We start from the raw sequence: 22,447 nt of genomic DNA, 5'->3' as shown, positions 1-22,447 counted from the left end.
TTTAAAGGGAAACATGTTTTTTCCTGCAAGGTAAAAACACAGGAGAATTGCATCAGTGTGAAAGGCCCCTTGGTTCAATTTGCCAGTAAACTAACAAAATGTCAGATTATGGGTGCTTAATCACTTCCATACAGGGCACTTTTACCCCCTTCTCGCCCAGGCCAATTTCCAGCTTTCAGTGCTGCCACACTTTGAATGACAATTGCGCAGTCATGCAACACTGTACCCATATATTTTTTTGAGACAGAGCTTTCTTTTGGTGGTATTTTAATCACCTGTAGGTTTTTTATTTTTTTTGCTAAACAAACCAAAAACAACTGAAAATTTTTTGGGGAAAAAAAAGTTTTTTCTTAGTTTTTGTTCTAAAATTTTGTAAATAAGTGATTTTTCTCCTTCACTGATGTGCGCTAATGAGGCAGCAGTGATGGGTACCGATGGGCTGCAGTGATGAGTGCCGATGGGCTGCAGTGATGAGTGCCGATGGGCTGCAGTGATGAGTGCCGATGGGCTGCAGTGATGAGTGCCGATGGGCTGCAGTGATGAGTGCCGATGGGCTGCAGTGATGAGTGCCGATGGGCTGCAGTGATGAGTGCCGATGGGCTGCAGTGATGAGTGCCGATGGGCTGCAGTGATGAGTGCCGATGGGCTGCAGTGATGAGTGCCGATGGGCTGCAGTGATGAGTGCCGATGGGCTGCAGTGATGAGTGCCGATGGGCTGCAGTGATGAGTGCCGATGGGCTGCAGTGATGAGTGCCGATGGGCTGCAGTGATGAGTGCCGATGGGCTGCAGTGATGAGTGCCGATGGGCTGCAGTGATGAGTGCCGATGGGCTGCAGTGATGAGTGCCGATGGGCTGCAGTGATGAGTGCCGATGGGCTGCAGTGATAGGTGGTACTGACTGGTGGCACTGGTAGGCACTGATATATGGCATTGATGTGGCACTGATGGAGACTGACAGGTGACACTGATGGTGCCCATCAGTGCCCTGATGATCAGTGTAGATGTCCCCTCTAAAGGGGATGCCTATTACCGGCTCTCCACTCCTCACGAGCTCATGAGGAGAGAAATGCCGATAACCGGCATTTCCCTATTTACATGTGATCAGCTGTGATTGGACAGAGCTGATCACATGACCGAGCCAACATCTTCGGCTCTTTCCGTTGATCAGTGATCCGCTGTGCCCGAGGAACACAGCGCACCACTGATCGCTGTGCTGCACGGTTAGAGTAGCCTATATGGCGTCAGCTATAGTATTGTTTGTGCTGGTTATTCTAAATTAGTTCACATCAGAGTACAGATTTCTGTTGTGTAGCCGATAGACTACTGTTGAAGCAAACTGCTCTGTGTGTAATGGTCAGTTTAAGTTTTAAAAATAGGATAGTATCAGAGAAAGGTTTAACCGCTTCCTGGCTTCCCTATAGCAGATCTATTGCTACAGGGCGGCAGGGGTGCGCAAAATCATGTGTATATATACATGATTTTGCATCAATGGGTAGGGGCCGCACGTGCCCTACCCGCGCACCATTCGCGGCCGCCAATCAGCTGATCCCGGCCAGTGATTTGCTTAGCAGGAAATCTGTCTGTTGATCCCTTGCTGAGCAAAGCAAGTAGATGACAGGTCCGTGTCTGCTCTATGGACTGGCTGTCCATTTATACCCGACTGACCTCTGACCTGATCCACCTAGATGGAGGAGGACAGATCCCTTTCCTTCCCTTTTTTTTTTTTCTTTTATTTCTTTTTCTCTAGAAGTCTCCCTGTACTAATCTGTCAAATTTTAAAACCGCACGGGCGTTCGGGGCTTCGCCCACACAGCCGCATCATTCATTCACGAATTTCCATGAATGAGTGAACTGCAAGTCCCGACAGCCTTAGTGGCTGTCAGATTGTAGTTTTTGATGAACTACCATGGTGCTGTGGAGCACCGTGGTAGTTCATTGAAGCTTCCTGTCAGAATATCTGCTTGCTTGTACATCCCGTACTGCAAGCAGATATTCTGACAGGTCTTCAGGAGACCTGCGTGGCATCCTCAATCTACTGATCGTGGGTGCAATGCTTTCCAGGCTCCTGCAGACAAAAATAATAAAGGTACACTTTTTTTTTTTTTTTTTCCTTTTTACCTGCAAAAAAATGTGCATTTACTATTTTTGTCTAAAAGGTGAACTTATCCTTTAAGTGGACCAAAACTTATCCTTTAAGTGGACCAGATTGAAGGTAGGTAAGTGTGAATGAACACAAGTCCGTTTACACCCGCCGGTCCATAGGGATACATCCCCTTTCCAATCAGGCAGACCTGATCAGATCGCTGGTGTGAAAGGGGCGAAAGAGTGAAGTTCTAAGTAAAAGGAACCACATCTCTACTTCTTTGCAGAAAGCTCAAGAAAATAAAACCCGGGTAAGTGTTTTTCTGTCACATATCTAGGTCCTAGACATGGTAAGAAGCAACTGCAAGTGTAGTGCTTTGATGAAACAGATCACATCTCTGTAACCTGTGCATAACATAGATTGTGTATTATGATAACCTTGCACAGCAGTGAGGAACTTTGGGCTCCTTGCAAAACTAATCATATTGGCAGATTTTGGATATTGAACACCTTTTTTGTATGTGATTCATTTTGTACTTTGTCCACAAGTATCTGGATTTTATTTTTTTGTAGGTTTGTGCTCCGACAACATCAAACAATATATTTTCATATCCGCAAAATCCAGTCACCACAGTTCCACCATCATTTAATACCAGCGGGTCAACTACATCCCAGCAAACAAGAACACAGCAGGCTGCTCCTGTGCAAAATGGTCCATCAACAGTTCAAGAGGTCAGACATTCTCTGATAAATTATACTTGTGTCTGAGAACAGAGATGCTTTTACAAGGTTGTGAAGGCTGGATCATATGTATATTTTATTTGGTGGGGGGCACGGCTCTGTCCTTTTTTCAGAGTCATAGGACTTGAAAGAAGGGGTAGAACCCCGAAAAATGTTAGTGGTAGTGTCCTCTGGGCAACAGTATGCAATCACCAGAGGTGTTCATTCAGGCTCTCAATTAGTGATCTTTGTGCTGGTTTTCCTGTGAGCATGGAGCATGTTACAGTTGGTGGGAGAATTGGTCCATATATGTTTTTGCTCTTTTATTACTGGCATATTGTAGAATTAAAGCAGTAGTGAACTGCAAAAAAAATTCTAAAAAATCTTCTCCCTGCAAGCTAAGAGCATAATGTGCTAGTATGCATCACATTATGAATGACTTTCCTGAAAACGAATCCCCCCAGTGAAGCACTGTCACGGCACCCCAAGGCTTCCATCTTCACCCGGTCTTCCTTCCGGGTTTGCGAGCTGTGGCCATCTGATTGGCCGAGCCGTGATGCTGTCACTCCAGAGCATGTGCGAAGGGAGTTTCAGCCAGGGCACGGCTCTCTCAATGGATGGCACGCTGTCCATTGAGAGTGCAGTGTGTCTGTGCCGGTGTAATCACCGGCGCTTCTAGAGTAAATATCTCCTAAACTGTGCACGTTTAAGACTTCTTTACAGTACCTACAAGTGGTAAGCCTTCTTAAAGGCTTTCTTGTAGGTAAAATATGCAAAAAGGAGTTTATTTCCACTTTAAAGGCTTTCATTATATGGGGTATTGAGCTGCATGCTGTTTGGCTCAATACCTGGATCATGTTAGAGTTTTTGTAAGCTTTATAATTTTCACTTTAAAGTTTGTAATCTGTGCAATCCAGTGTGCTTTTGGTATTTCTTTTTTGACACTTTAACTTTAAATATTTCCTGAGTTCAGTGCTGGCAAGGATTGTTAAGACACTATTCTGAGAGCTTTCTGGAATGTAATTTAGGTTGTATATCTTGGTAAGCGTTTCCTTGCATAAGCTTTCAAACTATCTCTGTTTAAACACTGAATGACTTATGCATGAATATTACAACCACAATTCCAAAAAAGTTGTGACACTGTGTAAAATCTCCATAAAAACAGAATACAATGATTTGCATATCTTATAACCCATATTTTATTCACAATCGAGAATAGAAACCATATGAGATGTTTAACCTGAGAAAATTTTGAAAATTGATGGCAGGAACATGTCTCAAAAAAGTTGGGGCAGGGCCATGTTTATCACGGTGTAGAATCCCCTTTTCTTTTAACACTCTGACATCTGGGAACTGAGGAGACCAGTTGCTGCAGTTTTGGGAGAGAATTGTCCCGTTCTTGCCTGATACAGGTTTCTAAATGCTCAACAGTCCTGGGCTGCCTTTATCATATTCATTTCAGGATGCGCCAAATAATTTCAATTGGTAAAAGGTTTAAACTGCAGGCAGGCCAGTTAAGCACCCAGACTCCACTATGAAGCCATGCTGTTGTCATAGATACAGTATGCAGTTTAGCATTGTCCTGGATGGGGAGCATATGCTGCTCTAAAACCTGGACGTATCTTCAGTATTAATGGTGCCTTTGCAGATGTGCAAACTCGCCATTCCATATGCACTGCCATACTATCAGAGATCCAGGCTTTTGAATTGATACTGATCTGAACTGAGTGCTGATAACAAGCTGGAAGGTCTTTCTCTTCTTGGCGCCCACGGTTGTCAAAAAGAATGTTGGAATTTGATCTGTCCACAGAACAGTTTTCCAGTCTGCAACAGACCATTTTAAATTACCTTTGCACTGGAGAAGTCAGTAGCATTTCTGGATCATTTTCAGATAAGATTTCTTCTTTGCATGATCGAGCTTTACCTTGAAATGTAGACAGTGATATTTGTAAGTATTCCTGAGACCATGCAGTGATGTCCATCACCGAATCATGTCTGTTTTTAATGCAGTGCTGTCTGAGGGCCCAAAGATCATGGACATTCAATATTGCATTTCGGCCTTGTCCCTTGCACACACAGATTTCTTTAGATTTGAATCTTTTTAGATTATGTACTGTAGATAATATATTTACAGTCTTTGCACTTTAGCGTTTTTGTTGAGGAACATTATTCTGAAATTGTTTGATTGTTTTTAGATGCTGCTTTTCAGAGATTAGCGAAACTCTGCCCATCTCTACTTGAGACACTTTGACAATCTAAGATGCTCTTTTTATAACCAATCATGTTACTGACCTGTTGCCAATTAATCTAATTAGTTGTGAAATGTTGTTCTTGCTCTCCCCTGTTAGTACCACTTAGCCAGCTTTTTTGTTGCCCTGTCCCAACGTTTTTGAGACATGTTGCTGTTTAAGTTTAAAATGTATCTTAATTTTTCTTAAAATGGTACATTTTCTCAGTTTAAACATTGAAATGTTTTCTATTTTCTATTGTAAAATATGGGTTTATGAGATTTTCAAATCATTGCATTTTTTTTATATAGATTTTACATAGCGCCCCAACTTTTTTGGAATTGGGGTTGTAAATCAATTTTAAAAAAATACTGGCTTATTGTAAAGTGCACAAAGTAAAATCACAGTTTGCAAATGCAGTAATCTGTTTGCAAAATGTAATGTATTATTAGATCCATTAGGAGATTCATTCCAGTTAAGCAGGATTACCTTGTTTACACATTTTGCTATATATTTTGTGAAATGTTAATCATTTTGTGTTCTTTAAGTTCGTTTTTAGCTATTTGGGTCAGCATCACTGTCCCCATATAGAAATCTTGACGGGATTTTACCACTTGAGATGTCACTGCACTTTCAGTGTAAATAAAGTGCAGATAATTTGTGTTTTTCTTTAGTCTGCTACAAGTGCTCCAATGGAGGGCTGTATGGAAAGATTAGAAGCCTAGGAGATGATTCTTCATGCTCCTGGGCTTAGTGCTGGATGCCGGCTGTCACAGACAGCCATCATTTTTGGCAGATTACAGGTGTTTTTGCCCCATAGACCTCAGTGGAAATGCCTGAGAATGTTCATCATGAGAGTTTTACGACCATTTTGTTGCACATTTTCTGCTCAAACAGCAGCTCTCCACCCCTAATCTCCTTCCCTAGTGCTTTGTATTGTCTAAACAAAAATGCCTTAAGCTCTAAAACGTTTGTACACTTGTACACTTTTAAAAAGCTCAAAAACTCTCAATAAAAACGCCTGAAAATCACTCTGCTCCGGTGTGAATGCAGCCTAAAGTGTGCCCAAATATGCAAATTTTAACATTTCCTAAAACATTAGTAACTGGCTTACACCACCCTGCACCTACCTACCTACTGACTGGGATGGCCACCATTCATATCGATGGCATGTTAGAAATGTTTGGGAGGATAGATGGAGTGGACAGCAATCTACGCTGCTAGGCAGTGTCTACATTTTCATATTTAAACATTCCAAATTTAGATACCACTAAAATGAAGCAAACATGTTTGCGTAGGTGACGAGGATGTCTGCTTCTGACTTTTGGTTTCAGAACTTGCCCAAACTGAGAGGTCACTAATTTTATAAGAACATCTAAGCACAAAAGTGAGTTCCATGTTCCAACACAATTTTATATGAAGAGGCTGTCGTACTAACATAGTGCATGAAAATAATATCCTTCTAAAGTCAGAGGAAGAGCTTCCAGAATGCAGATTAACGCTTGTAAGTCCCTCAGATTGTTGAGTCCTTTATCTTTTTATTAACATTATTATTTGTTTTCTTTCTGCAGTCCAATTCCACTTCCCCATCGCAGCAGTACATTGTTCGGCATTCTTTGTTCAACAACTCCAGTGCTAAATCAAAAGACCCTCCGCGCTATGAAGAGGCCATAAAACAGGCACGTAGCTTACCAAAAATCTGCAATTACAGGGAGGTTTTAGATCAAGCTTTCTCGAATTCTCTTGTTTCCTCTTAAAGGAAATAAGGAAATATTTGATTGGTCCCAGTAAAATACTTTGGAAATTACAGAACAATGCTGGGCAGCTGTTACTTTTGACCACATTTTATGTCTTAAATTTCATTTTTTTTTATCCAGTTTCATTATGTTGAAAGATTTGTTTAATTATGATGAATGTCTAGCCTTACTGTAACGAGAGCAGCTTCTTTTCTGAAGTTATAGGTTTAATGTATAATTAAAATGCTATGTTAAAATCCAAAAATCTGACATGTATGCTTTTGCAATTGCTTACGTAGGCCTGATTCTTTCTGACTGTTGAAATTGTCTTGCTGTTTTTTCTGGATAGTTCCCTTGGTTTTCTAGCAATGGTGATCTTCAATGTATCACATAATGTTTAGAATTACTTTTTTCAATATTTCTTGATAACATTTATTTGGTGATCTGGATGTCAGCTTCAGATTATTTTAATCATGTGGTCAAAAAAAGAGGATTTAGCACTTCGAAAAATGTGTTTATTTTTAGCCCACCAACCCATTACCTAATTGCCCCCAAGCACCATTAAGGGGGACACAATATTCTGTTGAGGTGTGTTTTCAGTAGTGCGCACGTTTGTGTACCATTAATTTTGCTTGGGGCCCAGGGCACTAAAGCTATACAGCTCCCAATGCGCATGCCTTGTAGTGCACATTAACGCACGATAGTGCCCTGTGTTGCCAAAAGTAGTGCATGTCTGTTTTTTTGGACATTGTGGTAAAAGGCTGCTTTAACTCAATGCACAATACGCATTAACACAATGCAGCCCAGCAGAAAAGTGTGATCCTAGCCTAATAAAGTTCTTTTTTTGCAAAAGGTGAGCTTAGCCTTTAAGCCACCTTTTTGTTCCTTACACTGGGTGGCAGGCTTTTATTTCTGCTCAGATTTAGTTTTCAGTTCTTGCAGTTTACATTCAAGTATGCTAGACTAACAGAAGATAAATGTCAATCTTTTCTTCATGCCTTCCTGACTTCTTATGTTCTTATATCCTGGCTCACATATATAAACACAGATGCATTTTCAGGGCAGATACTCTAAAACACAGTGTCATTTTAGAAAGGATTACTTGTTCCTGTGAGTCACAACTCAGGTATTAGAAACATCTGCTAGACAGCACTGGAAACCATTGAATGATTTCAACAACTATGCAGGACCAAACGGAAATTAATAAAACTTCCCTGAAAGTGTCTTGTTTTTTACAGATACAGGACAACACCCAACACATATTGGTATTTAAACACATGTTAAACTGTTTAGGTCGGAGTTACATGTAGAATAAAAAATACTCAATACAGTCAGCAGATGGTATTATATGAACTTGCCTACAGATTTTTTTCAAGATGCTCCTGTTTAGGGCAACAATGTTGCCAATACTCCAGAGAAAACAACTCCTGGAAGAAGCAGTCACAAGGCCCAGGATATAACCGAGCCTTCTCAGCTACTTTCCTGCTCACAGCCCCTCTATCCATTCAGGTCCCTTTTCACTCCGATTTAGTAGGGTGAAGATCACATGCCACGATCTCTTAACTTCACTCTCTTCCAATAATAATTATATATATATATATATATATATATATATATATATATATATACACACACACTCTGCTCAAAAAAATTAATGGAACACTTTTTAATCAGAGTATAGCAGATATTGATCTGGTCAGTTAAGCAGCAGAGGGGGTTGGGTTTCAGTTTCATCTGCTTTGGTGTTAATGAAATTTGCAACAGGTGCACTAGATGGGCAACATTGAGTTGACCCCTAAAACGGGAATGGCTTTACAGGTGGAGGCCACTGACATTTGTTTTCCCTACTCTTCTTTTATGACAGTTTTTTTCATAGTTTTGCATTTGGCTAGGGTCAGTGTCACTACTTAGTAGCATGAGGACCCTACAAAGGTTGCACAGGCAGTCCAGCTCCTCCAGGGTGGCACATCAATATGTGTCATTGCCAGAAGGTGTGCTGTGTCTCCCAGCACAATCTCAAGAGCATGGAGGAGATTCAAGGAGACAGGTAGTTACTCTAGGAGAGCTGGACAGGGCCGTAGAAGGTCCTTAACCCATCAGCAGGACCGGTATCTGCTACTTTGTGCAAGGTGGAACAGGATGAGCACTGCCAGAGCCCTATAAAATGGCATCTAGCAGGCCACTGGTGTGAATGTCTCTGACCAAACAATCAGAAACGGACTTCATGAGGGTTCCCTAAGGGCCCAACGTCCTCTAGTGGGCCCTGTGCTCACTGCCCAGCACTATAGAGCTTGATTGGCATTTGCCATTGAACACCAGAATTGGCAGGCCCGCCACTGGCGCCCTGTTCTTTTCACAGATGAGAGCACATTTGACAGACGTGAAATGGTCTGGAGAAGCCGTGGAGAATGTTATGCTGCCAGTAACATCGTTCAGCAAGACCGTTTTGGTGGTGGGTCAGTGATGGCCTGGGGAGGCATGTCCATGGAGGGACGTACAGACCTCTACAGGCTAGACGATGGCACCCTGACTGCCATTAGGTATTGGGATGAATTCCTTGGACCCATTGTCAGACCCTACACTGGTGCAGTGGGTCCTGGGTTCCTCTTAGTGAATGACAATGCTCGGCCTCATGTGGCGAGAGTATGCAGGCAGTTCCTGGAGGATGAAGGAATTGATGCCATTGAATGGGCCCCACGCTCGCCTGACGTAAATCCAGTACAACTCTGGGATATCCTGTTTCAGTCCATCCGATGCTGCCAGGTTGTACCTTAGACTGTCCAGGAGCTCAGTGATGCCCTGGTCCAGATCTGGGAGGAGATACCCCAGGATACATCATTAGGAGCATGCCACGATGTTATCAGGCATGTGGGGGTCATACAAACTACTGAGTACCATTTTGAGTTGCTGCAATGAAATTTCAGCAAAATGGAGTTGCCTGCTGCATAATTTTTTAACTTTGATTTTCAGGGTGTCTTTGAATTCAGTCCTCTGTAGGTTGATAATTTTAATTTCCATCAAACGATGGGGCATTCTCACGTTCCTAACACATTACCCAGTCCATATAGATATCCAGCATGATATTTTTCTCCATTGAGATAAAACAAATAAGTTCAGAAATTAAGTTATGTGTAATAAAATGGAATAACACAGGGTAAAAGTTCCTCAAAAGTGAGTAAATCCCTGGTTGTCACCAGAACTAGTGTCCCCACTGGAAGATTTCTCCTGTTACTGTTCTGGGGACAATCCAAATTTAGGGATTTCTTTTACTTTTGGTGATGACATTAACAGAACAAATAGGGTGAATCTTCCTAACTGGGGCACAGGCAACAATAAAAACATGACAGGGTGCTCTAATCCCTCTCCACTCTATCCCAAACTGAAAAAAAAAGTTTTACGGACCTTTACCCGAAATATCACAAAGAGCACTTTGAAAAATGTTTTGAAAATTAAAACCTACATGATCTCTCTTCCTTGCAGACTTTTTCTTTTCTTGGGTTTTTTAGGTTTTCTTCTAACCAGTGCTCTTTTCTCAAAGCAAGTTATGCAGAGACAATACTATAATAACATTGCCTGTTTTTTTATATTTATACCTCCCAAGATTTTATTTGCTTTTACAGGTTGTTTGGCATCAGGGACTACATTTTTTTAAAAATTTTACACTTTACATATTTTTCCATAATTTGTACATACCAACTGTATCAGGTTATTATGGGAAACTGTATTGATTGCAAAATTAAAACTTAGTACATCTATTGATTAACTATACCAAAATCCAGTACATCTATACCAAAATCCAGTTTTAAACTTGCTTCCTTATAAAAATTGTTAGACCTATATTTCAAAAATGTATGCTTTTCTTTGTTATTAGACTGTCCACTACCATATATTCTCATCTCTCTTGCCACAGCACTCTTTTCAATAATTTACACTCAACAGAAATTAGGATTATAAAACTGTTCTTACTCTGTGTCTTTTTAACCCTGTAAGGCTATATGTCCGCCTCTTGGGATTGTCCTGGTTGAATGCAAGTCTAAGAAAATAAAATCTATTGTGCTCTAAAATGATATATCCTAAGTTGTCTTAGGACTGATTCACCCAAGTTGCTGCGATAAACAACCAGCTGCTGGTGTGTGCTAGGAGGACACTGAAGTGGCGATCCTGGTGCATTGCAAAAAAAAAAAATATAGAAAGAAAAAATAACTTTTTTATTGAAATGTAACAAGTTCTGTTCACACAGCTGTCTTGGAATGTGGTAGTTTTTGCTGCATCTTCCTGCACTGAAAACAAATCCTGCATGCCGTACTTTTTTTTTTTTTACATACACACCACTGCAAAACAGTGATATGACCTAAAAGCATAGGAAAACAGGCAAATTACACTGTCTTTTGCATTTTGGAGCATCCCAATGCAAATGCTGTGAATGGGCCCTTAGAGATCCTGTACTACTGGACATTTTCCCCTCAGAATTGATCAGCAGCCATCTACGTCAGTCTCTTCTCCTAGGATAGTTTAATCTACTGATTTGGTATGCCAGGGCATGCCCCAATCCTTAACCCTTAGTTGCATTAGGTTGAGTTTCTGGCCATAGAAGAATATATGGTAGAATGCATTATTGCTTCCTGATAGTAAGCACATCTTATGAAGTAAGCCATAGAACAGCCATCTCACAAAATGCTACTGCCACACTGCAAAATGGCTCAGGGATAAATGGATACCTTCATTCCATGAGTACCTAACCTAACATTTAAGTAAATGGGAGCCATGGACAATTTACATATTTCTTTGGAAATCATAACGCTTCCAGTAGTTTTTATTCAACCTTATTAAACACCACTGAATACAAGAATAGCCTATTTTTAGCACTTAAGTCAAATAACAAGGTATTGGAAATTCATGGAATGTGTTTTACATCATCTAGGTAATGAATGCACACAGCCAGCAGATGGATGACCTGTTTGATATTCTCATTAAAAGTGGAGGTAAGATATCTTGTACTATAATGTCATCTTGGTTACTTTCCCATCACAGTTTGCTTTTTATCGTTTATTAACTTTGCTGACTATGTCTACATTAGATTGTTTTGGAAAGTAACTCAGTAAAAAGATGTAAATTATTATTTTCCAGAGTAAGTGGTGCAGGCATGAGATTTCTTTATTCAGTTATAGGAAAAACAGTTTCTGATTAGTTGCCATAAATGCTTAGAACATTGTTTGTGGTTTATTTAAAGCGAAGTGTGGCCAAAGCTCTTTTTGGCCTGTTTTTCTACTGTAGTCCTTCCTTTCAGTGCATGACTTGAGCCACAAAACCCAACACGTATTCTCCAATGCACTCTTCCCAATGAAGGGAACATTTATTATAGTGTTACTCACTGATGTCCCATACCTTTGGGTTCAATTGTTCACCTACCACCTCCCCCTCCCTCCCCCTCTCTGTCGGAGTCCCCCAAGGCTCTGTCCTCGGACCCCTCCTCTTCTCCATCTATACCTCCTCCCTTGGCAAACTTATTCACTCCCATGGCTTCAATTACCACCTCTATGCCGATGACACCCAAATTTACCTCTCCACTCCCCACCTCACCCCTTCACTCTCTGCCCGCATCGCCCACCTCCTAAACGACATATCAGACTGGATGTCGCTCCATTTCCTCAAACTTAACCTATCCAAAACCGAGCTCCTGGTCTCCCCCCCCCCCCCCCCCCCCTACTAACAACGCCACCATCTCTCCCACCCCACACGCAAAGTCCTGAGTGTCATCCTGGACTCCCACCTCTCCTTCCTACCCCACATCCAACTGCTATCTAGATCTTGCAGGCTCCACCTCCGCAACATCTCCAAGATTCCTCACCCCAGACACCACCAAACAACTCGTACACTCCACGTATCATCTCACGCCTGTACTATTGCAATTCCCTTCTCACTGGCCTACCTAAACGAACGCTATCCCCACTCCAGTCGATCCTAAACTCAGCAGCTAGACTCATCCACCTCACCAACCGCTCCACATCTGCCTCCCCCCTCTGCCAATCCCTTCACTGGCTCCCAATTGCCCAACGCATCAAATTCAGACTGCTAACCCTGACCTACAAAGCCATTCACAACGCCGCCCCAAACTACATAACTGACCTGATCCCCAAATACTACCCTACCCGTGCCCTCCGCTCCTCACAGGACCTTATACTCTATAGCTCCCTGGTCTCCTCCTCCCACGCCCGATTGCAGGACTTCTCTAAGACTTCCCCCATCCTCTGAAACTCCCTACCCCAATCCATCAGACTGTCACCCACCCTCCTCACCTTCAGGCACACCTTGAAAACCCTCCTCTTCAGGGAAGCCTACCCCAACCTCACCTAACACCTGACCTCACCTAACAACCTCCTCCACCCCTCCCACCACTCCATCCCCCACAGCCGTCTCCTCCTGTATCACCTTCCCCTCCCTCCTAGATTGTAAGCTCGAAAGAGCAGGGCCCTCAAACCCCTCGTGTACTGTTTTGTTACTTATTGACCCCATATCTCTCTATAAAGAGGACATGTCACTAATTATTTCTATCACAAGGGATGCATGCATTTCTTGTGATAAAAATAACAGTGATGAAAAATTTTTTAAAGGGACAGTGCAAACAAAACAAAAAACATTAAATAAATTAAAAAAAATTTAAAGTGCCCCCGTCCCCCCGTGCTTACACGTAGTGGTGAACGCATACGTAGGTCATGCCCACATATGTAAATGGTGTTCAAACCACACGTGAGGTATCACCACAAACGTCATAGCAAGAGCAATAATTCTCACACTAGATCTCCTCTATAACTTTACACTGCTAACCTGTAGAAATTTTATAGTGTTACCCATGGAGATTTTTAAGTATCGTAGTCTCACGCCATTCCACAAGTGTGCGCAATTTTAAAGCATGACATGTTGGGTATCGTGGTATGTATGTGTGTATAAAATATATATATATATATATATATATATTTGTTTTTTGTTTTGTTTTTTTTTTTAATCAAAGTTTTATTTTTTTCCAAAAAATATATATTCATTTTTAAAAACTGCACATTTCTGTTTTCGACCGAAGGGAAATTTGAGTTTTCGGTTTCAGCACTAGATTTTTAATTTCGGTGCACCACTGCTGGAAAGTGATAACAGATGTCAGTCTTGCTGGTGAGGAAGGTCCCAGTTCTTCACGCTCCAGGGAACCTGGTCAAACAATAAAAGAGAAGAATTCCCAGCTCAGCTTACCTACCAACTTGCAAACAAACCGATTTAGCCTGCCTAACAGTATGCGTTAAAAACAGGGGTTAAGTTTGCACACATTTGCAAATACATGCGTAAGCTGCAGAGCCTAATCACAGTACCCCAATATTCTGCAGTTCCTTAGTCTACAAATTTTGAGAGCCTCCATAGCAGAGGCACATGTATTTAATGGATAGACTGAGGGAAGGTGACCCTGAGGGAGCCCATCCCTTCTTAAAGATACAAGAGTGCACTGGACACCCAGCATATAGCACTATGGCAGCCAAGGTGTCCAGTGCACCCCCCTCACCAACAAGTCAACAGTACAACAAAATGGCCACTACCCCAGTTTATAACTGGCCTTCACAGCAAGGAGCACGTAGGACGATGCATGTCAAACAATAAAAGAGGCAAATTCCCAGCTCAACTTGCCAACCAGCTTGGGGGCTCTCAAAATATGTAGAGTTAGGAACTGCAGAATATCAGGGTGCCATGAAGAGACTTTGCAGTTTACACATGTATTTGCAGTTGTGTGCTAACTAAACCCGTTTTTAACACATACTGTTAGGCTAATTCGGTTTGTTTGCAAGTTGGTTGGTGAGTTGAGCTGGGAATTCCATGTGCTCCTTGCAGTGAAGGCCAGTTATAGTCTGGGGCTGTGGCCATTTTTTGTATACGGAACCTGGTTAGCTATGGAACCCCATGTACATCTGGAGCTTAGAGCATTTTGGATGGCTCTGCAACACTGAACCCCCTTCTGCATGGACCCCCAATTAGGTTTCAGTCAGACAGTGCTACCAAGGGAGCACCAGAAGTCTTGCATTCTGAAAGGAAGCAAACCAGATAGTCTCACGGACAGAAGCTTACTGTCCAGTTTTCTCTTTGGTCCACATCCCAGGATTGGAAAACTGGGAAGTGGACCACCTCAGCCACCACCACTTGGATCTAGGGGAATGGGACTTTCACCCAGACATCTTCAATCTGACATGTCAGACATGAGGGAACCTGGACTTAGATATCCCAGTTTTCAGATTCAACAACAAACTACCTCTGTAGCCAGGACCAAGGATTCTCTAGCGCTGGTAGCGAATGCCTTGATAATTCCTTGGTCTCCATTCAGGCTAATCTACATCTTCCCTGCAGTGCAAATTCTGCCTTGTCTGCACAAAAAGGTAGAACAACAGAGGGAAACAGTGATTCCCATGACACCAAACTGACCCAGAACAACTCAGCTACTCAGACTTCCAACAGACAACCCTTGGTCTCTTCCCCACATGCCATCTCTTCTATCACAGGGCCCTGTGCTCCATCCTGCTTTTCATTCTCTGGCTTTAATAACATAACTGTTGAAGCCTAGGTCTTAAATGTTAGAGTGGTAGAGGGGTTTCTGAGTCTGTTATTCCGACTTTACTAAAAGCAAGAAAAGCCACTTCCAGGAAGATCTACTATTGTATCTTGAAATCCTTCTTTGCCTGGCGTGAACTCAGGCAATTCAAACCTAGAGATTGCTCTGTGCTTTGCATTCCGGCCTTCCTACATACAATCAGGTCTTCAGCAAAACTTGGCCTTAAGCACTTTGAGGGGACAGCTCTCGGCATTGTCCATTCTCTGACCCCTGGCTTCACTTTTGCTTGTAAAAACTTTTCTTCAAGATGTCTTTCGCATTTAGCCTCTCTTACAGCACCCTTTGCTTCCTTGGGACCTCAAATTGGTTCTCTCTGCACTGCAAAAAATCACCCTTTGAACCCATCAGGGATATTCCTTAGATAACTTATTTTGCAAAGTAGTGTTTTTAGTTGCTATCACAGCTGTTGCATCTCTGAGTTGGCAGCTTTTTCTTGTAAGAAGCCATTGCTCATACTTCAGAAAGACAAGGTTATCTTGCGTCCAAGACCATCCTTTTGTCCCAAGGTGGTATCTCTTTTCTGCCTCAGTGAAGACAGTCCTGTCATTCTTATGCCCTGCTCCAAAGCATCCAAAGGAAATCTTTCTTCATTGTCTAGATATAGTCGGTCATTAGAGTCTACAGCTTCAATCAGACAGACTGATTCCCTATTTATCCTGTCCTAAGCACCTCCCATGGGGCACCCTGCTTCCACGTCCACCATTGTGAGATGGACAAGAAATCTGATCATTAGAGTTTGCACTCTCCTGAACAAATTTCCGTCTGTACTTCTGTGTGCCTATTCTACCAGATCAGTAGGAGACTCCTGTACGTTTCTGCACCAGGCCACTTAGCCCAACTTTGTAAGGCCTCCACTTGGTCCTCTTTTCATACTTTTTAAAGTTCTGCCAGGTGTATTATTATTATACAGTATTTATATAGCGCCAATAGTTTGCTCAGCGCTGTACATTATAATGGGATGTCAAGTATTCTGTATATGCAGCTTTCAGCTGCATGGTTCTTGCAGGAGCTCCCTGAAGTTGGGTCTGTTAACCCTTGATGCTAGGCCTGTTGGCACAGTTCTGTTTGCACAGTTGTTGCCCTTTCTTCTCATTCATTGCTTGGGGATGTCCCGTGGTCTATGTATACTTTGTCTGTGCCCTGTACTATACGACTAAGATGAGAGGAATTTTGAATTACCTGTAAATTCTATATTTTGGAGTACAGTATGGGACATAGGCCACCCTCTCCATTTCTTGGTTGCTCTGCGTTGCTTGCTACAAAATGGAGGATTCATGGAGTGGGGTTAGAAGAGCCACCCTGAGGGTGTGTCCTCAAAAGCTGTGCCAGTTTCAGGTCACCTGAAGGTACAAGCCTATAGCCCAGGGTCTATGAATACTTTGCCTGTGTCCTGTACTCCAAGATATGGAATTTACAGGTAAGTCAAATTCCTCTTCTCTCCCCCCCCCCCCCCCATGTGGAAGGGTTAGAACTCCTGTAAAGTTTCTGTTGATGTCTGAATCTCTAACTTCTCTGAATTCTGTGAAGAAAAATGTATTTTTTTTAAGTTCTACTGTGTCGCAGGTGTTATGTGAAATCCGTATATAAAGTGGAAATAAACAACTGTACATTAAGATCTTATGTGCAGAATCCTTCAAAGACTTTATTCTGGACACATGTCACTAACTGCTTTTTATTTTGCAAACCAGTATGTATTTTTATTAAACAACATCCAAAGTTTCTGGATAAACACTTTTTTTTTTTGCATTTTACATGAGTCATTTTCTCACTAAAATGATGGTATGAAGGGAAACTGAATCCAGACTTTGTGTTTTATGTTCACTCTCGCTGAGAATTCACTATTGTTAGGAGAGTGACAGATTAGTGTTACAGGCAGGTTGGCTGCTGACGTGAAGACTGGAGCCAAAGTTAAATAAGCAACAGCTGAAGAAAAATTAAACCATGAATTGAATAGGCCCTGCAGCTCTCTTTTGTATGTAGAAGAACTCTGCTTATCAGATCATTTTTGTTAACTCCTAGGACGGAAGCTTTCACTGCTAAACCAGTTATGAAAATCCTTTCTCTGTATGTTTGTGTTCATTCATTTTGCACTAATAAGTTTTTGTAGCAGTGCACCAAAAAAAGTCACAAAAGGTAAACAGGATTTCTGTAAACACACTACAAAGTTTATACAAACATCTTTAAGGGAGGATAATGTAAATGTTAAAAATGTCGGATGGGGAACTTGCTTTACAATGAATTGAACTTGCATCTCACCCAGATGTTTCAGACAGCGAAAAATGTACCAAACAGCCCGGGCTTCTACAAGACACTTATCTACATTCACATATGTAATTAGAGTTTGTCAAGCCTAGTTATGTTTGTTTTGACACCAGTGAAATCTCCATACAGTATTTCCATAAAAATGTACAAAATTGATCTGCTTTTTTCAAGATAAGCCAGCACTAGCCAAATCTCCAAATTATCAGTCTTTTCCTGCCTGTGGGTGAATTTTGCCCATAGAGTGATAAGTTCCAGAGCCAGTCCCCAAGCAGGCATATTCTGCAGTGGCTTCTCAAAGAATACAAGACTAGTTTTACTTCCTAAACATAGCATTGTCCTGATAGATCGCATAAAATAGCTCTTAGAAGTATCTGGGGCCATTTGATTTTTGTCTACTTTGTGATTCTAAGGTCACTTTTTTACCGGGTGGAGTGTTTCGATTCCATTTATCCTTCTTTTTTGTGGGCCTATTTGCCATGTTGTTGACCACCCCTCAGTTCTATGTATGGGGACATCCCATGGTTTATGACCTCCTATCATGTACTGTATGATTAAGATAATGGGAATTTTGACTTCACTATAAATTCCATCTCTTTAGGATACAATACAGGACAGGGGTCCCTCCCCTCAGTCCTCTGTTTCTCCTTTTTGCTTGCTACAGAACTGGCGTTCTGTGGAGAGGTGGGTGGGGTTATGTGAGAGAGCACTGGGGCCATTCCCAGCAAAGCTTTTGCCGGTGTCCAATCACCTGGAGGTAGCGGCATATAACCCATGATCTATGACTTCCTGTTGTGTGTCCTGTACTGTACTCCGAGATTTGGAATTTACAGCTAAAAATTCCCATTTTTGCCTTATATTGTGACGTGCAAGGAATGTATTTATGTAAATTCGTTAAAGTTTAAATGAAAGTTGAATGTGTAGGCATCATTCAGCCTACAAAGAACTTAGAAAAATATTTCCATAAATGTTTTTATTGGCAGAACGGGCATGTTTATGGCTGTTTAGGAGGGAAGGAAAGTGCTCAGACACCTGTAACTGGGTTAAATCGGGGGAAAAACAATAGTGATTGGCTGGAAAAATCCAGCTGCACAGCTGACAGTAAATTACTGGATCGGTCAATGAGCGTCTTTTCTATGTGGGAACTGTAACTATAATCTAGTATATTTTGCTAAACACTAATTAAGGAATCTTGTTAGGTGGGCGAGTTTGCTTATTGTATGTTGCTTTTGCTACAATAAAATACTGTAAAATAGGTTCAAAGAAGAGGGATAACTTGTGCTGACATTACCAGCCCTGCAAAAGTGTTCGAGGTCTGAGAAGACCACTCAAGCACCCTTTGAGGATTTCCTAGGCTAGTGTGATCCACCAATATGGGATATTGTTACCCATAAGCAGTTTTTATGTTGTGTAAGATCAGATGTTACAAATAAATACATAAATTTTTGCAGTGAGTTGCACTGTCTATTGTGATTAGATTACAATGCCCACAGATATGAGATGAATACTGCAATATCCAGCCAACGTTATCCTAGTCAGGATTTGAGAACATAGCACACAGGACTATATCTCTTTAGGCCATTCTCCAGCAGACTGATATTTAAGGGAGATTAATCGCTTGATTTTAACTTATCTGGACTATCGTTGAACAAAAAGATAAAGCTAGTGCTGTGGGTATCTTCCCAGTGTTCTGATCACCAGCAGTCCAATCTTTCAACCATCACTACTATGAAAACAGTGGCTTTCTGCTTAAAGTATTAGCCTCTATCATGACTTCAATGTTTTTTTTATCCAAAGATATTTATTCTAAGCAGCCATATGACATTTTGGACCTACTTGGGTCTTGCAGTGCTTGTCAGAGATGCTTATGTCCGAATGGTCGATCACTCTTTTCTTCTAAGGAAAGCCAAGTTCTGCTGCATACTCTTTCAGCATGTAATAGTTTTGCGTGGCTGATGACATAATTTCCCTTTTATATATTTGGCACCTAAGGGAGACAGAGCAAGACCTACAGCTTGAGAATCCATTACAATACCCAGTGGTAGAAGCATAGGCTGATTATGTTCATGGCAAGCAGACAATTTTCAGCTCTGTTTCATCTTGCTGTCAAAGAATGCTGATGTTAACGAGAGTGCTGAGATTCAAACATTTGATAGCTAGCAGTATGTTTGGATTTCAACCACTTCCTTAGCACGGTGTAATTCTCCTCCTGTTTCAGACCCTGGTTATGGAAAAGGTAGTAATTAAAAAAAAATGTTAGATGATGCATTGTTCTGAACCCAGATATTTTTCTAGTAATGTAACTGGTTACTTAATAAGATCAGCTTAGTTTACTATTCCATATACTTAATCTATACTGTTCCTAAACAAGTTTGATTTCCTACTTATCCTTATTCCTATTGGGCGCAAAACTTTTAGTAATAATCTTTGTTTTTATTTGTAAGCATCATTAGTTTAATGCTTGAAAAGTGTTACTTTTATTTCTAAAAAAAAAAATAAAAAAAAAATCATTTGCATCAAAATGTAAAGTCCACTCAATCTTTTATCTCTTCTGCCCATCTACAGAAAGCACAAAGTGGTGCTAGCTGAGATTGTCAGCAGTTTCAAAAAACATTTAGATATTTTCCTCAGGAAGCAGGATATACAGGACTATGGGAATTCGAGAATAGAATCACACACACTTGAATTGAACTAGATGGACCTGTCTTTTTTTTTTTTTTTTTTTCAGCGTTCTATACTACAGTATGTAACATAACCAGGATATTATGAAAAAATCCAATTATTTTACACTTTGGTAAATATCCCAAATCTCACTTAACCATTTCAATACCGTGCAATTTTACACCTTCCTGCCCAGGCCATTTTTCACGTTTCAGGGCTCTCACACTTTGAATGACAATTGCTCGGTCATACAATATTGTACCCAAACTAAACTTTTATCATTTTCTTCACACAACTAGAGCTTTCTTTTGGTGGTATTTAATCACCACTGGGGTTTTTATTTTTTGCTAAATTAACAAAAAAATACCAAAAATTTTGAAAAAAACCAAGTTTTTCTTTGTTTCTGTTATAAAAGTTTACAAATAAATAATTGTTCTTCATAAATTTAGGACGAGATGTATTCTGCTACATGTCTTTGGTGAAAATAACCCAAATTAGGATGTATTTTTTAGTTTGTAGGAAAGTTATAGAGTTCACAAACTATGGTATAGATCTGAATATTGATCAATCCTGAAGTACTGACAGCCAATCTAATTTCTTGAGGTCCAAGAATGTCAGAATAGTACAGATATCCCCAAATGACCCCTTTTTGCAGAGAAGACAGTCCGACGTACTTCATAAGAGGCATGGCGAGTTTTTTTAAGTTGTATTTTTCTTGTCATAATTTTTCGTAAAATGAAAAAATTAAAAAAATTATTTTCACTATTTTTTTTTTTACATACTGTCACCAGTGCAGTACAGCGTCATCATATAACTGGCATGGCGGTGAACAGCGACACTGACTGGTGACAGTATGAAAAAAAATATATATTTTTTTTATTTTTTTATTATTTTTAATTTTTTATTACTTTGTTTTATATTTTTTTAAGATTTTTTTTCATATTTTACTATGACCAAAGCAGTACAATGTTGCCATAGTAACATTGTACTACTTTGGGGAAGTGATCAGTATTTTGGTTTTTTTTTTACACAATTTGCTTATAGCAAAGAATTACTTTGCTATAAGCAAGCATTTACCTGAATGAAATCGATTCATTCAGGTTTTTTTTTTTTTTGTGCTTAGCTGTGATTTGGTCACAACTAATCACATGACATGTGCATGTGATTAGCTGTGACCATTCACAGCTAGGCACTAGTATACAATGGATGGCATGAGTGAAGCCACCCATTGTATACTGTCATGTGACCTGCTGTGATTGGTCACAGCAGGTCACATGGTACCAACAACGGGGGCCGGTACTCAGATCTGTCATCGGCCGTGTCCGAGGTACACGGCCGGTGACAGATTGCGCCGCTGCGAGGCTCTGCATTAGCGCAAACTGCGCATGTGCGGGAGGACGCCAAATGGCGTGCACACGGAATGCCGAAGCACTTTTGAACCCGCCAGGCGGCTAATGGTTAAACTCCAGTGCTATGCAGAGCAATCTTTGGGATAGTTAGATTTCTTAGTGTGCCGAAAGAACCATGACCGCACACTTGGCTAAAGCTGCAGGCTGAAGTCGGGTAATGTAAGTAGGTGGTTGTAGAACAGCCTCTCTTACTTACTGAATTCCGTATTTCAGCGCTTTTCTCCTCTGCCCCAAGTTCCAGTCTGTGTGTGGAGCCTCAGCATCATCATCTTCTGGAGCGAGGAGTAGGGTAACGGGTAAGTATTTATATCTCCATGTGACAAGCTGTGACCAATCACAGCTCGCACAGTATTTCTCAATGGCTGCAAGAATGCAGCCAGAGAGGAGAAATGATTGCTATTACAGCCTTTATGGATGTAAAAGCAATAAAAAAAAAAAAAATCTTCATCACCCCCCACAAGTAATAGTGTCACTATGGTGACACTGTACTGCTAGGGTGACGACATGTTAAATATAAATCTAAAAATGTTAAAAAAAAATTTGAAAAATGATAATTTTTGATTATAAACTAATTTGGGTTATTTTTTTTTTACTGAAAAGATAACTGAATACATTTTGGCCAAGATTTATGAAGAAAGATTATTTATTTGCAAAATTTTATAAGAAAAACACTTTTTTTTTTTTTCAAAATTTTGGGACTTTTTCATTGATATA

At 40.8% G+C, this 22,447-nt stretch overlaps 1 protein-coding gene across 4 annotated transcripts in view; it reads left to right on the top strand.

The window, feature by feature from the left end:
- MRTFB (myocardin related transcription factor B) overlaps window positions 1-22,447 on the top strand; it is a 261,703-nt gene that overhangs the window by 228,619 nt on the left and 10,637 nt on the right. For all 4 annotated transcript variants that reach the window (XM_089679049.1, XM_089679047.1, XM_089679048.1 and 1 more), the window contains 3 exons: window positions 2,656-2,814; window positions 6,602-6,709; window positions 11,688-11,748. In XM_089679049.1, coding sequence (XP_089535175.1) covers window positions 2,656-2,814; window positions 6,602-6,709; window positions 11,688-11,748 — 328 coding nt within the window. The remainder of the gene's footprint in view (window positions 1-2,655; window positions 2,815-6,601; window positions 6,710-11,687; window positions 11,749-22,447) is intronic.

Source organism: Staurois parvus, unplaced genomic scaffold (genome assembly GCF_062004578.1).
Source record: "Staurois parvus isolate SC_StPar_1 unplaced genomic scaffold, SC_StPar_1.0 ptg000217l, whole genome shotgun sequence".
Taxonomy (NCBI): Eukaryota; Metazoa; Chordata; class Amphibia; order Anura; family Ranidae; genus Staurois; species Staurois parvus.
This window is presented reverse-complemented; position numbering and strand designations above follow the sequence as displayed.